Here is a 17,076-nt window from a genome sequence, read left to right on the forward strand (position 1 = left end):
TTTTGCATAAGAAAAGTTTTTAATTACCTCTTACGTATGGCAGGTTATCTACGGCCTCTAACAAAGAATCTTTGTCAAAATATCTATTCAAATGGAACTCTATCGACGTATTATGTTTGTATGTCAAAAGACCAAATCTGAAAAAACAAAAACTATGTGATATGAATGAAACATAAAATTGTAATTTATATCACATTTAAATAAGTTTATGTTTATTTTAGTAACCATCACTAATTTGTATTTGGTATGCACTTCTAGCGTATACTGTAACGTTAATTAATATGTTCCGCTTGTCTGGATTTTACAACTGTATGTTTCTTTGATCTTATGACTGCCCAATAACAGCAGTAGGTGCACGGAATGTACACTTTCATTTGAGAAGCTTGGTTTGATGAAGTTGTAATGTATCTGATTCATTGTAATGCGAGTAATCAACAATTTCTATTTAATATAATTTTCTTTGGAAATGGAATTACAAACGCAGTTAATCACTGCAAAGCTTTTATATATATTCTCTTGTCTTCCGTTACCACCCCTCCGACCATCGAAAACCAGAAGCGTGATAATACAATTTCATTTTACTTGTATATTTTGTATTTTAATTTATGTTGTTTTTGTTATCATTATGTATCACATTGACATTAACCTATATAAAGTTTTCTTTTGTTTTTGTTTTTGCATATTATCATTTCGTAGTCAAAATGCATATACTTAACTTCTATGTATATTGATTACTTTCTTCAAGGTTCGTAAAATATTTTTCAAGGATGTACCCTTACATCAGGTGGTACAAGACACAATATAAAAGGGTACAGGTTACCAGACTATGGTTTTATCCGGGAAAGTCGACCACAATTTGAAAAAATATTTTATGATTATATATTTGTGTTAGGTGGTTTTTGTTGTCCAACTTTGTGTCAACTATTTTTTTGTCCAACTTTGTGCCATCTATTATAATGTTTGCTGCAATAGTTTTCTATATGAAAGTATATTTGAAGTTATTCATTATCTATTCTTAGACAATAAAGACGCCTGACCCTGCCAGACATTATCATCAGATGTGACATCTATTATAATGTTTGCTACAATTGTCTTTCATTTGAAAACGTATTTGTTAAGTTTTTGGTAAATCATTTTATTATTAATGATTAACCAAAAACTTCAAATACGCTTTCATATAGAAAACAATTTAGCAAACGCTATAATACTATTAATAGATAAATAAAGACGTCTGGCTCTGCATCAAAGGTTTGTGTTTGTGTTAACTCAACTGATTATGACACAAATTAACAAGGAGAAACATATACCGTGGAAAAAGTTAAACATTAACACTTTCTGCATGAAAAAAGACGGGAAATTTAATGTAAAAGCAGACTATAATTTAAAACATATTCAAGAGTGGTAATATAAATAATTTCTTATGTAATTATGATTTATATATGTAACCTTATTCCTTATGTTTAGTGCACGTTCTAATATAAGCATAAATATCTATAGATAATTCTTTATCCTTCCCCTAGGGCCTACCAAACGTGGCAGTCATTTTGGTGGTTAATTGATAAAATATGATGAATCAATATTAATAGCTGATTTACGTGAATTGTCTGATTATTTTACACATATGCAGCATTATAGCACAAATATTTAAAAGGTTTTTTTATCAATTTTCATGAAGATAAAGATTATTAGAGATTTTTATCTTATCTTAAGCATATGATATATTGGAAATACCCCCCCCCCCCCCCCCTCAAAAAAAAATAATGGCGAACAGGGTCGGAAATAATTACAATGTGTAATGTATCTAAAACATCCTGACCGGATTTTACATTAGCCGTATAATTCTCCAAAGGGTTATTTGAGTTCATCATTTTATGATTCACTTTCTTATAATTGAAAATGTATTTTTTTGTTAAAATGTACCACATGATTGGTGATGGTAAACTAAACGAGGGTAACTTATTTGTTCTAAAGTTGAAATCCATAGTATTAAAGATTAATTTCAGTAAAAAAAAATATTAATTTGATTTCTGAACTTATTACATATTCAAAGGCAAATCAATGCTGAAAATGACGTTTCTAGTATAACGCTAGCGTCAAGTTGGCGTCACTGTTTTTAGCGATGTAAGGTTATCATTTTTGTCGTCCAGTGAAGCGAAGAAATATATTTGCACTAAAAACACTTACCGTGTGTCTGGTAACACGGAACTATCGATCAAGTCTTCCAAAAACATTTCCGTCTTCCTCCAGTTATCTAACCCAACACTTTCTGATGAGTCCAGTACGACTACAATATCAGCAATGCTACTTGCACATTCTAAAATATACACAGATATGTTGCATCTGTTAACATTTCCCAAACATAAAACACTTTTGTATATCAATACGCTTACCCTCGATTATTTTTATTGAACGTTTCTGTTTCAGATAGATTCATTATAGCTTTCAAAATAGTATACATGTCATGAATAAAGAATCACTAAAATCACCTGCCTGAAGGGCATCCTCTACTTTTATTTCTACATCATTTATACCATGTATTTGTAAAGACAGAACTATTGCCTCCATATGACATGATAAGTGAGACAAGAAATACAATAACATTATTTACGAATTAGATTATTTGCGTAATCATACTCATTATGATTACAAAAGTATCAAATGGTACATCAAAACACTGGTTACAATTTATTGCTTAAGGTATTTTACCTCTGATGTATGGATTTTGCCATGAACAATATTTCGTTCGTGCAAATAATCGAAAAGGTAATTATACTTTAATATACTACAAGCGTAATTCTGTCGCGTTGTTGAATATACCACAACACGACAACACGACACGCTTGTTGTTAATTCCCTTTTATGCCTCACAGAAAGAAATCTGTCCACTACATAATTCATGGAAAATCTTTATTAGTCCCCATTATTGACGGAACAATTTCACGAAGTTACCGATACGCCATACGTCACCATACGCTATCGAAGATATTTTTAATGTCTTAAAATTAATAGATTTTTTTAGATATCGTCTTCACACGATTCCCTCTAAGAGTATTTATGATATTAAACCCAAGACGTCTTTATAATCTATGAATAGATTATGATACATTCAAATGATTAACCAATATACCAAGTACGCTTTCATATAGAAAACAATTGTAGCAAACGTTATAATTCTATTCTGCCAGACATTATCAATCAAAGTTTTGTGTTTGTCTTAATTTAACTGATTATGACACAAAATAACAAGGATGGTAATAGTAAAACATAAATGTAATTACCACAACAGCCAGCGTCGTCTTCTGGTTTACGTTTACTGAGTTTGTTACCACAGCACATAAACTCGTCAATGTTGAAGGCAACTTTACCGCAACAACAGGAGTTTTGATAATCAATCTTTTGTATTTCTCCATCACAGCAACGCTGTCACAAAAATATAACATACCGGTATGTGGATTTTAGATATATAATTCTACAACAAAAGCAACAAAACTTAAAATTTATCTTTAATTCGATTATAAAAATACTTATAAGGTACATGAGTATTCATGTATAAATGTTATACATGTTCTGTTCTTAGTAACTTAAGATTGCAAACTCTTGAGACCGTTACGTCTTAGTATTGATATTTCAAAACGATTTTGGAAACAAACATTAAGGTTATCAAGTCATCACAAACGGTAAAACGACGCCGACTTCTATATGATATTCATGACAAAGATTCCCCTCGTGTGTTAAATCTGAAATGGATCAGCGTAGAACTGCTGGTCTTCTAAAAGTCAATTGATTTATAAACTAATAACTTACATGTTACCTAGGTTGTTTTGTTTTGTTTGTTTGTTTTGGGTTTTACCTCACATCGACACAGTATAGGTCATATTGCGACGTTCCAGCTTTACTGGTGGAGGAAGACCTCAGGTGCCCTTCCGTGCATATTTCTAGGCACGAACGGGCACCTGAGTAGAACCACCGACGTTCCGTAAGCTAGCTGGATAGGTTCCTCACATGAAAAAATCCAAAGTCCCTGTCGGGACTCGAACCCACAGCGGTGAGGGGCAAGTAATTTGAAGTCAACGACCTTAACCACTCGGCCACGGACGCCCCTACCTAGGTTGTACTTAGCATCGTTAATATATGTTTATATATGTGTGCTTATTAACATTTAAATTATGTAGAGGACAGAGAAGAACTTTGTGCGAAAATTGTATTCATAGTTTTCAAATTTTCGAGCATTCGTTATTAATTTTGCATTTATATAAATGCATATGTTAAATGCTGAGAATAAACAGCACAAACGTTATGACCAATGATTTAATTAGATAATTTCTCTATAATCTTTGCATGTTGGATGTTTTATTACCTCAAAGGCGCAGTCATAGAGAGGCTGCAGTTCGCCTTTTTTGCACTGATAACATCTGACGTCATAGCTGACAGTCCTGTTACTTTCCGCTATATTACAGCAAGCACCACTTTTACCGTCTTCGCCATAGTTCTCGTAAATAACACCATCACAACATTGTTCCTATCGATTGAATAAAATACATAATGATATATATTCGATTCAGTGTAGTGAACCAGCATGTAAATAAGTCTTAAACTACAACTCCTAACACAATTGCACTATATCTTAAGTTTAAAGTAGATGCCATTTATGATAACAAAGATATTTGTTTTAAAAATATATGTATAACAATTTTCAAATAAATTCCGAGTTCTGAATACAGGAGCTTCACTTATAAATCTAATTACATATGATGATATAGTTGATAACAAACATATTTTTTTAAATCTTGAATTAAATCCCTGAGGAAATAAAGAAGTTACAGAAAAGATCAAGAAAGTTTAATGGGAAATAATTCTGGAAATATTGACATTACAATTATAAATTTTCCAATTTCAAGGGATGACAATTCTAGAAAATATGGCCTCTAGAATTATACACCTTGTCACATATGATGTGTTTGATAATAAGGAACATATATTTGAAATTTGAAGTAGATGCCATTTATAATAACAAAGATATTTGTTTATAAAAATATATGTATAACAATTTTCAAATAAATTCAGAGTTCAAAATGCTGGAGCTACACTTCTAAATCTAATTACATATGATGATATGGTTGATAATAAACATATTTTTTAAAGGTTGAATTAAATCCCAGAGGAAATAAAGAAGTTACAGAAAAGATCAAGAAGGTTTAAGGGGAAAAAATCTGGAAATATTGACGCTATAATTATAAATTTTCTCACATTATTGTGATCAAACTTTAACTTATAGTTTGCAGTAAATCCATTATATTGTTGTTTTTGTTTTTTTGTTTTGGGTTTTACGTCACATCGACACAGTATAGGTCATATCGCGACGTTCCAGCTTTACTGGTGGAGGAAGACCTCAGGTGCCCTTCCGTGCATTATTTCAGGCACGAACGGGCACCTGAGTAGAACCACCGACGTTCTGTAAGCTAGCTGGATAGCTTCCTCACATGAAAGAATCCAAAGTCCCTGTCGGGACTCGAACCCACAGCGGTGAGGGGCAAGTGGTTTGAAGTCAACGACCTTAACCACTCGGCCACGGACGCCCCAAATCCATTATAAAATAAAGAAGTTAAAATATAAAATAAATCTTAAACAGAAAACTTCCAGTTTCAAGGGGTGATAATTCTAGAAAATATGGCCTCTAGAGTTATAAACCTTGTCACATATGATGTGTTTGATGATAAGGAACATATATTTGAAGTTTGAAGTAGATCCCAAGTAAAGTAAAAATAAAATTGTTAAGGAAAATTCGTAGTTCAAGCAGAGATATTTTTCCCAAAATACTGTTACCTCAATCGAATCGAATGTTATCTTTCCGTAACATATATGAAAAAACTTCCAAAAATAAAAATAGTTATATTATTTATTCTTACCTGAACTGGATCATATGTTGACATTCCGCAGCACTTATCGGCTGCTTTACTGGACTTTGGAATAACTTGAGTTCCTCCACAACAAACAGATTGTCGTGGGTCATATGCTGTGACGTCACAACATTCTGGTTCAGTTTTCTTGTTGCCAGGTCTGACATTTACCTATATTATGAATAAAACCATACAAAAAATGAAAATTGACTTTATTCCGGTGAGGTTAAGGTTGCCAATGCAGCTGGGGTGTTTCTGAAGCTTCATTCTGTGAACGTCGCATTGCCTTTTTGATTATTGATTATTCTTTTTTTTAAGTTGAATAAGTGTTAAATAAAATATAATTTATGAATACTTAACAGACTAATTCATTCAAAAGCAAGCTCTTAATCAACTTACATTATGTACATGTAAGTCACAAAAATTTAAAATTTGTTTTGCGTCAACAAAGCAAATAAAATGTTTACTTCTCCGTTACAGCAAAATTCGTCCTTGATACTGTAAGCTGCATCACCGCAGCATCGTGTGTTCTCGGCAGAGCCGCCATGGAAAGGATGTGGTTCACCATCGCAACATACTTCCGTTTTTGGATCGTACATTTTCTTACCACATGGATCTTTACGAAAAATTGCAAACATATTTCAATGTATTGTCATTCTGATAACATACATCATTTTAGAGAATGCTGTTTATTCAGATTGAAGCTTACGGTATTACATAGTCTAAGTTCTACGCCGTCGTCATAATCACGTTCTAAGACTTTGGTATATTTCGGGGTTTTATTGCTGTACCGGTCATTTCGCTCATTGTGTCTATCAAAAGCTCTGCAATTTTGTTTAACTCACCTTGCGGTAGGCACTGTATTTAAGCATTTACCACTTAATAAGTCAGGGGTAATACCCTTGCGCCAGGAAATAAGTTTTAAAAAAAATCTTATCTTTTTGTTTACAGAATGCTTATATTTAAGGATAGATTTATTAATCTTTAAAACAAAAATTGTAAACGAACATTTCAAAAGTCACACAAACCAATCTCTACTGCTCTTGTAGCTTCGTTTTTATTTATATAATTACGGAAGAATGTCTGTGTTTTATGTTAAAGATATCACTTTTTGGTTTTATAATATGTTTATAACAGTTATTGACAATCGCATACATCACTAACACCTTACCTTTGCATTGGTTTGGTATAGGCCTCTCTGAAATTAATACAAGCTGGTATATAAGAGTATCTATATTTACATTCTTATATACTACAAGAATTCATAGTGTTTTATCCAAAGAAATTCAAAAAAGTTCAAATCATATCAGTAAAAATGGTGGGAGCAAATTAAGATTTTTCTTTTGAAATATGTTTAAGCATATGGAAACATTTACTTATTTGACATGGGGTCTTTCAAACAAACTAAACATTTTCTAATAATCAATGTGTAATCAAATATCATAGAGAAGGTAAATCTGCATTCAAATCTTACCGTACTAAAATTATACTAACATCAAATACTATAAAAACTCTTTTAAACTCTTTTAAACTCCATTTTATATATAGCTCGATTAGTTAAATATATCTCTACGAAGGTCACTATACATACGAGGGCAAACGTCACTTAAGATACTGAAGAGTTGTTCGTTCAATGACATCAAGTTTTCGAAGTTGTTTGGCGTGAACACATTGTCCTCCCACGGTGCCGATGCCATACTCTTTAATTCGTCATTTACACTAAGACCAACAGCAATGGCGGCAATGTGGATTCCTGCCTCCTTCGCAAGAGCAGCTTGTCTCTTAGTCTCATCTGGATCGTCAGAGGTTCCTTAATATAAATATTTGTACGATATGTATTTGTTAATGTGCGTTTGTGTTTTAATGAAAAAAGTAAAGATAATTCTTACTGTTGACAACTAATTACAAGACACAAAGACGAATGAAGTTCCACAACGATTAACGATGTAACTATAATCCAGGCATACAAAATTGTGTAAAATAGGAGTAAAATCCGGAACAAACAATCAAATGCAATATACATGCATGTATATAATTTTGTTTTAGTACTATTTTTTCATACAGTATTTGTAGAAAGACGAAATTAGAGCTTAAACGTAAGGTATTGGAATGATATACCTATTATATCTCTATAAAGTATTACACGCAACAACCTGTCACTCAGAAAAAAGACAAAAAGAATAAACGTGTGACTTTAGCCTTAATGATACATATAGGTGAGGGTCTACTTAATTTCATTTCACTCAATTACTAACTTATCATCCGAAAAATACATTAGGATATACTCCGGTCAAAGCGAATCGAATACGCCCAGAAAATCAGTAGAGCGTAACAAACAAGTCTCTACTTAGTAGACGATCAATAGCTTTAGTTATATTTTCATTGTCAAAGCGAACGCAGCCAGTTTTTTAACTCGCGTGTTTAACACGTGGTTTTTATTTTTATTTTGGAGTTATTACTTTTCTTTCGTGATGGAAGGAAATAATTTGGATTTAAATAGCAACAAGGATACTTTTTCCGATTCAGACTTGGTTATTTGTTGCAAAGGGTAAATACAACTCTAAGGTGTCTTCTAGTACAGGGAAACAGCCCAAGTCTATCAAAAAAGTCGGACTTTTCCGAGTTAGAAAGTTTAAACAGTGACAATATTGATAAAAAATTCGCCAATTTTCAGTCACAATTTTCAGGGATGTTGACAAATTTTCTTGGTAACATTCAGTTACCGTCTAACGTTTAATAATACGGGACAGAATACAAGGCAAGTGTTTCGTACTTCAAATTCTGCCACCGATGATTCCTATTAGGCGAATCCCTTGGCTTTAGGTCAAGGTCCCAGTAACACTCAGGTCACAGACGAGGCCCAAAGGGCTGCTCGCAGACCAATGAGGCATGATGATGTACTTTCTTTGCACCCAGGGGAGTCGGAGCAAAACTTGTTGAGTATGTCAAGAGATTCTGACGGATATTCCATGATTAGTGATACCACTCCATTACATGTTGAAAATGAAGTGAGAAATGAGCGTTTTTGCAAATATTTACCTGCAGAAAGTGACCCAACACCTAATCAAAATTTATTGGTCATGTTTGGGGAAGATGCCAAAACTAAAACTGACAAGTCTAAGGTAGGGCTTATTTTAGATGATGTGCAAAAGGACATTATTACTCAATCTTTTCGTTGTGAAAATCCAGGTAAATTAACATCTTACAAGGATAGTTATAGACATGATTTTCCTGTCCATGAATCTTGCGAGAATTGGTTTCAAGTTCCAAAGTTGGATGATACGGTGGAATCTTTACTTATCAAGAAATACGGACATAAAGCTGCCTTTGGGCATACTCCATCTTTATTTAACAAACCTATGAGATCTATTGAAAGGTTAGCTTTTCAAAGCCAGATGGCATCTAGAATGGGCATGATTCAGTGCTGTTTTGCACAAAAAGTTTTAGGTTCTCTGCTTGATTGTTTGCAGAAGAAAGACTGCAACGTTGATTTGGCTATCCAGATGACACGTGATGCTTTTGCAGTTTCTACTAAATCACTGGATCAGATAGCTCGTGCTGGAGCTTTTAGTCACCTGATACGCAGGAAAGCAGCATTATATGATACCGGACTGGTTGATTTAAAGGATTATGCCAACACTATTAATTCCCTCCCTCTAACAGCAGAAGGAGTTTTTGGGGCAGGTTTTGATGAACAACTTAAACTAAACAGGAAAGGAATAAGCAGATATCTGAAGTTCTTCCAGATAGCTTATTTAAACAACCTAAGTCAACTGTCAGCAGTTACAATTACAAAAGGAAGTTTCAGCCTACCAGTACATATTCTTCTATGCCTAAACGACCTAGGTATGATGATAAGGCTACACCAAGACATACTTTCACACCAAGCAGTGGTAATTTCAAAATACCAAAGGTGGCTCCTAAACCGGGTGCACAACAAAGGACTACGGTAAGTTCTTTTCGTACCTTTCAAAACAATACAAGTAAATGACTTTCCAGAATGCATGATGTTGCTTCACCATTTACCTGTAGGCGGTCGTTTAACTTATTTTCAGAAAAATTGGGAAAAAATAACAAACGACAAATGGGTTCTGTCTGTAATAAGAAATGGTTTAATGCTAGATTTCATAGAAATACCAAAATTTTCAGGCATAAAGCAGACATCTGCACCTCCAATTCAAATGAAGATTATAATTGCAGAAGTCCAAAGTTTATTACAAAAAGGGGCAATAGAAAAAGTTCCCCCACATCTTGCCAGGGAAGGCTTTTACAGCAGTTTTTTCCTAGTTCCCAAAAAGACAGGAGAATTGAGGCCTGTAATAAATTTAAAACCGCTAAACAGGTTTTTAGTGAAGCAACACTTCAAGATGGACACTTTGTCAAAGGTGTTAAATTTAGTAAAAAAGAAAGACCATGCTGTAAGCTTAGACCTGAAAGATGCATACCTGCACATACCAATGCACAAAGATTTCAAAAAGTATTTCCGTTTTTGCATTCAAGGTCAATGTTACCAATTCACCTCAATGTGCTTCGGCCCCAGTCAAGCACCAAGAGCATTTACAAAGGTCATAACAGTAATAGCAGCTTATTTAAGGAAGCAAAATATTCGTCTGGCCTCTTACCTGGACGACTGGTTACTAGTGAATGCACTAAGGTCTCAACTCCTCTTAGATCGAGACCAAACACTTTTGATTCTAATGCAACTAGGTTTCATCATAAATGTAAAGAAATCATCCCTAATACCCTCTCAAATTATTGTTTACCTGGGAAGTTTGTTCAATCTAAACTTGGGTTTAGTTTTCCCTACACAAGACCGTATTCAAAAAATAGTACTAGCAATAAATACTCTAATTCACAAGACAAATACAGCTTTTCAGTACCTTCATGTGTTAGGTCTAATGGCATCGTGCATAGAACTAATTCCTCTTGCTCGACTACATATGAGACCAATTCAGTTACATTTGTTGGCTCATTGGAAAGCAGGTTCCAGGGATATGTCTTACCAAATTCCTGTTACACCTCAGCTTGTAAATCACCTACAGTGGTGGTTACACCGTCCAAATATGTTGAAGGGCAGGTCTCTTCAACATTGGTCAACAGATTTAACAATAACGACGGACGCTTCGAAAGTAGGTTACGGAGGCCATATGAACAATCAAATTTATCAGGGAATTTGGTCACAAACAGAGGCTTTAATGCATATCAACATATTAGAAATGGAAGCTGTAATTCGAACAGTTCGCCATTTTCTCCCACATTTGAAAAACAAAAATGTACTAATCAGATCAGACAACACCACAGTAGTACAGTTTATAAATCGCCAGGGCGGAACCAAATCCCCAAATCTCTGTTACCTAACATGGGATTTATGGCATCTGGCCATGGAACACAATTTCAATCTCAAGGCAGCTTATGTTATGGGTTGTCAGAACATTTTAGCAGACCACTTATCCCGGGTAAGAATCCGTCCATCAGAATGGACTCTAAACAATCAGGTAATAAACAAACTGTTCAGCATTTGGGGAATCCCAATGGTAGATCTGTTTGCATCCAAAGACAATCACAAAGTTCCAATATTTTGCTCGTGGATCCCATGTCAGCAAGCTCTAGCTATGGATGCTTTGACCATAACTTGGAACAGAATGCTAGCATATGCTTACCCCCCAATTTGTCTAATACCCAAAGTACTTCAACATATAGCTCAGTCCTCGGATTGTCAAGTAATATTAATTGCACCTCTGTGGCCGAGAAGACATTGGTACACAACATTACTACAGTATCTAATAGCACCTCCAATACAATTACCAGTCATGAAAGAGTTGTTAGTTCAGCCAAAAACTCAAATATTTCATCCAAATCCTCAGGTCTTCAAGCTAACAGCATGGCTGCTTTCACCAGACAGTTTAAAGCAAAAGGTTTTTCTAGACGGGTTAGAAATTTACTCTCCGCATCATGGAGATCTGGCACAAGGAAAGATTACATTAGCAAATTTAGGAGATACAATAGCTGGTGTAGTGAAAGGGAAAAATATCCCTATTCACTCTCTATGGTAGATTGTGCAGAATTTCTTACCACTCTTTTCTATGATGATAATTTACAAAATAAAACATCTGGATATAGGTCAATGCTGTCTGCAGTATTACCTCCAATTGAAAACGTTCCTGTTGGTCAACACCCATATTTAATATAAGAGTTCCTGTAAAAAAAACTAGCTCCTGAATGGAATATATCAAAGGTGTTGATGATGTTTACAAAAATATCCATTTGAATTTGGATTGTCTAAGATGGACAGACCTGGACATTCAGGAAGTAGAATTTGGGATCCAGCATTTGTTGACAATCAACAATTACATCCCAAAACAGCAATAACAATTTATTTGAGAAGAACAGAACAGTTTAGATCAAGAAGTAATAATGATCAGACCAGCTTATTTTTTATCTTTCATAGAGCCGCATAACCAAGTATCGATACATACTTTAGCTAATTTGATTGTGAACACAATTACATAAAAGTTAATGCGTATTCAACTCGTGCAATTGGTCCATCTTGGGCTTTATTTAAAGGCGCATCAATGGCATCAATATTGGAAGCAGCTGACCGGAGCCGCGATTCCACTTTCACATTTTTTTATTTGAGAACTGGTTCGGCAAAGGTATTGTACAAGTAATATTTCCGGCGTGTTGCTGAAGTGTTGCGTGTGTTATTTGGTACTTTTGAGAAACGTTTACATGTGTACATATTAAATACCACCTGTATATAGGGGTTTGTCATTGGAGATACCAAAATGTGTATGTATTTATGATGGAATGCCAAGCAAGATTTATGTAGATTAACATAAAGATGCTTCACTTGGACTATGATGTACATGTATATACTTGTGGTTTTGTTACAGATGTTATTTTTGGATAGAGGAAAATACTAACCACAGCCTTAAGGTATGTGATGCTTTGTAATCTATCTTAATGTATTGTTCGTATGGTAAGGTCATAATTGAGTGAAATGAAATTTAAAAATTTGTTATCAAATTATTATTTTATAAATAAGATTGTTAACATACAATACCTATTACCACCCAACTCCCCTAGAATTTTCTATAAGGTGTCGCTTTGGCGCCTGTATTAACTGAAGTTATTGAGCGTCTATCAAGTAGAGACTTGTTTGTTACGTTCTACTGATTCTCTGGGCGTGTTCGATTCGCTTACACCGGAGTATATCCTAATGTATTTTTCGTATGGTAAGTTAATAATCTCATTCATAAAATTGTAATTTGATAACACATTTTTTAATTGTTTCAGGTGAAGAAATAGGGGGTTTATTAAAATGGAGAAATGGATTTATTAATTTTTTTTTTTTTTTTTTTGATATTCTAAGCAAAGTGAATCGCGATAGCGGAAATAAAAAGGGATATAGTTATCAACTTCTTTCTATTTTTCAATGAAAAACAAAAATTATTGATTTTTACGATAGAGAGATAGTAGATAGCACTCTAGATTCATACCTCACACTGATAAGTCATGTAATTAATCCAGATATGCACAGAATGTGTGTAAATATATTACCATCGAGAATAACAATGGCCATATTAGGAACGTTCGGTCTGTCTCCAGCCTTTGGAACAAAAATCTTCTCTCTCATCTCTTGTAACGCTAATCCTGTATTTGTGCTTCCGCGGACGTAATCAATTCTGCCCACGTGGTCGATCATGTTCTGTGACCTCAGGTAGTTGTTAAACTTAAACTCCATCGAAACATTGTGTCTGAAATACAACAATGCAGTTTGGTATAGTGGGAATACGTATGAAAAATACAAAACAGGCGTTAAAGACATGTAATGATGCAAGAAAAATAAAAACGTTTATATTCATAATAATAAAATCTGTTTTCCACTTTGATTTAGCTTAATTCTTACACCTCTCACATTCATAGAATTTGCCCAACTTTCATTTTTGAACAGACTTGCAAACTCTTGATACTAAAGATAAGCAGCCACGCGTGTAGCATTTAGTTACACTGCACACACGAGTATGCTGCCCTAAATCGGCAGCATACTCAAACGTGAAGCTAAGGCAATGTGCCAAAACTTTTTTTATAAGCTTATCCTCTCAACAAGCCTCGAGACCACCCAATAGGTGGCTACCCCCGAGACTGATATTCCGATCCAAACTGAAACATATGGCATAAAGCAAAACGTTAAAACAAAATTTTGCTGCTAAAATTGAAAAGAGTCTCTTGCTGTCGCTAAAAGCACTTGTTGGTTTGTCTGACTCAAATGCAATAATACGTTGTGAACAGTAAGTATATTCATTAATAATAAGAATTTTTTTTGTAAAGTATTGCTCCGCGCAAAGGCTACAAGCAGTTAAATTGTTTGTCCTGGGCGATTGAAAATATAGTTCATTTAACTTAAAAGAATCATTCAATTCTCTTTGAATTCATGGGCACAGTGCTACAATTCGCGCATGATAAAGGTGAAAGCGTTTGCTGTACATGAATTTTGAAATAAAAAGCTATTCTATGTCACAGGCGTAAGTATTTCCTTTGTATCAAAATTATCACATATACATTTGAATTGAAACCCCCTTTTAATTAAGAACAAATAACGTGTCCCCAAAAACCTAACAATAATGCGTTTGTGAAGTAATGATTTTAACTTATACTTGGCAATAAAGTTTAATAATCAGGATTATTGAACAGCATGGATCCTGATCAGACTGCGCGGATGCACAGGCTGATCTGGATCCATGCTGGTCGCAAACGCACTATGTTGGTTTTGTCGTGACTCAAATGCATAATGAATTTTTAACAGTTGTGATCAGTGATACCCATATAATCGTGCTATTCAATACATAAAACATTTATATTATTTAGTCTAACATTATTGCTCCGCGCCAACAGGCGCGAAGCTATTTGTGCTTAATATTTTTTTTTTGTCCATGGGCCCGGATTTGATCAATAAATCCTTTCGATTTACAGCTAAAAGTAAATCCGCATTCAAGAACTCCTTTCGATTTCTATAATGGTTTCCCCGTCGGTGATTCGCAGCATGTCATATTAATGGATGAGAACCGGAAAGCAGTTCTGCTCTACATGAATTCGAAAGCTATAAATAGCTATAAATGTTCTGATTTTTGACACTTAGGTTATAAATTTGTTATTTCCCCTTTTTAGTAGTACATGAAATTATAATTTGTTACATTTTGAATTACATTTACACACAGCATATCAAGTATACTATTAGTGATTGAATTTGTCAATATAAAGATGATTTCAGGCAAAAGACCTTAACAATTTTGCTTTTGATAATTATTTTTAATTTATATTTATGAAATTAAATGTTTAATAATAACATGTTGATATATTGGTTGTTTTGAAATAATTAATCTTTAGTATATAGTGTTATATTTCATTAGCGTCATTGATACAGCTTACCACTTTGTAAAAAAGAAAAATAATAAGGGTATGACTCGGTGATATATTCGGGGGTCCGTACTCGACAGCGAAAGCTGCATTTTGTGGCCTCACGAGCGGATGGACCCTCATTAAGAATAGGCTATAGATAGATATCATAATAACAACAGAAACTGTGATCTGCAGTTTGAACATGAAGTGTAATGTTTTTTTATGAATGGTTTTAAAGCAATTCAACAAAAAATATATATTGATCTCCCAATAAATTAATTAACAAAGTTTTTTTTATATATTACCAATGTCAAATAGCTTTTATATGTTTGTCTCGCACGAACATGTTAGTGAATTTCCTCATACCTACCTAAAATTCAGGTAACAGTCTTCTATTATGTTGATAAATACTGTATCACCATGTAACGCGTGTATAACAAACAAACAAAATCCTGAATATGGTCTTTTTGAAATTCATCCCATTTTTTCATTCCAGAGTGTGTTCTACTTTCAGTATTGAAAGAAACCATTTTTTTTAATTTGACATGAAAAAATGCATGTAATATTACTATATTATAATATTAGTCCCTTTTGTTACTATTTGTATATTTGTTACAATTATAATAATAAAAAACAGACTTTGATATTTTCATCATCTTATGTTACTGACTACAGTTGTGACACAAACAGAACACATTACAGTCGATTTTTTAAAATGTTTTTATACGCGCGTTAGTGCTCTGATTTACAATTCTCAATTTCTTAGCAGTTTTTTTTAATTTTTCGATTAGCGATGGTTACCTTACTTTTAATATTTTGTTTAAATACATTGTAATTTAACTATTTAATTTTAGTATAACTGTAAAAGGTCTTGAATATGTTTCTCATGATATAATGTCTCTTGAAATTCTTAAATAGAATGGTCGTATGCAGATTTTATGTGAATATTTGTATATATGTATAAAAATGTATATATACGAATGAGACAAAAATAAAGTATGAATATATATGTCACATAACATTTACAAGTCTTGTAAATCTTGTTTGTATTTAATGGAATTACTTTCCTTACCAGGTAGGCATCAGTGAAAGCATTTTTTATATTAAATATCTTTCCCCTCTTTTTAATTATGGACAGTGCATAAGATAAGTATAATTATGCAAAAAATGGTTTAAGAAACATTCGGAAATAATCTACAATAGTACTTAATCTGAATATAACATGACCTGTGCGTAGGAATAATTCGGTAAGGTATCTGTAATTAGCACATTTTTGCGCGGAGCTTCTCAATTGCTGCATTGCTGCAACATTTGTACTTGTAAAACAAGTGGTCCTTATCAAATTATAGTCATAAAATATATCATTATTTAAGATTCAAGACTGACCAGAAGCCAAACATATAAATTATGACAGTTAATTTACCTGTAAACTTCTACAGCTACTCGAGTATTTCCCGTGTCCACGTCAGACGTACGGATTATGTTTTGTACGAACTCTATCAGCGAATTCCAGTTGTTAGTTCCGACACTTTCAGATGAGTCGATGACAAAGGCAAGATCTACAAGTGTTTGTCCACATTCTAAAAGCGGAAAGTAAAAACAAATGAAGCTAAATATAAAAAGAACGATCCGGCGTAAAAAACTATGTCTTCGACAATAAAGACAGTATTAATGTATTTATATGAATATGTCAAAAATACTGTTTACATACATGTGAACTTTTTTCTATGATCAAGTAAAAGATTTTTCTTCAAAAAGAGGGAGATTTTAGAATTTGCAA

At 33.5% G+C, this 17,076-nt stretch overlaps 1 protein-coding gene across 1 annotated transcript in view; it reads right to left on the reverse strand.

Annotated features, from left to right (window-relative positions):
- LOC132718458 (uncharacterized) overlaps window positions 1–17,076 on the reverse strand; it is a 43,380-nt gene that overhangs the window by 15,993 nt on the left and 10,311 nt on the right. Inside the window, exons 13-22 of the mRNA XM_060702156.1 lie at window positions 16,720–16,876; window positions 13,458–13,654; window positions 7,489–7,707; window positions 7,069–7,095; window positions 6,365–6,513; window positions 5,907–6,068; window positions 4,358–4,519; window positions 3,279–3,420; window positions 2,185–2,314; window positions 28–137 (exon numbers count right to left, since the gene is read on the reverse strand). Of these exons, the coding sequence (XP_060558139.1) occupies window positions 28–137; window positions 2,185–2,314; window positions 3,279–3,420; window positions 4,358–4,519; window positions 5,907–6,068; window positions 6,365–6,513; window positions 7,069–7,095; window positions 7,489–7,707; window positions 13,458–13,654; window positions 16,720–16,876 (1,455 nt within the window). The remainder of the gene's footprint in view (window positions 1–27; window positions 138–2,184; window positions 2,315–3,278; window positions 3,421–4,357; window positions 4,520–5,906; window positions 6,069–6,364; window positions 6,514–7,068; window positions 7,096–7,488; window positions 7,708–13,457; window positions 13,655–16,719; window positions 16,877–17,076) is intronic.

The sequence above is a fragment of the Ruditapes philippinarum genome, unplaced genomic scaffold, assembly GCF_026571515.1.
Source record: "Ruditapes philippinarum isolate M1 unplaced genomic scaffold, ASM2657151v2 ctg1244_1_1_1_1, whole genome shotgun sequence".
NCBI classification, from domain to species: Eukaryota; Metazoa; Mollusca; class Bivalvia; order Venerida; family Veneridae; genus Ruditapes; species Ruditapes philippinarum.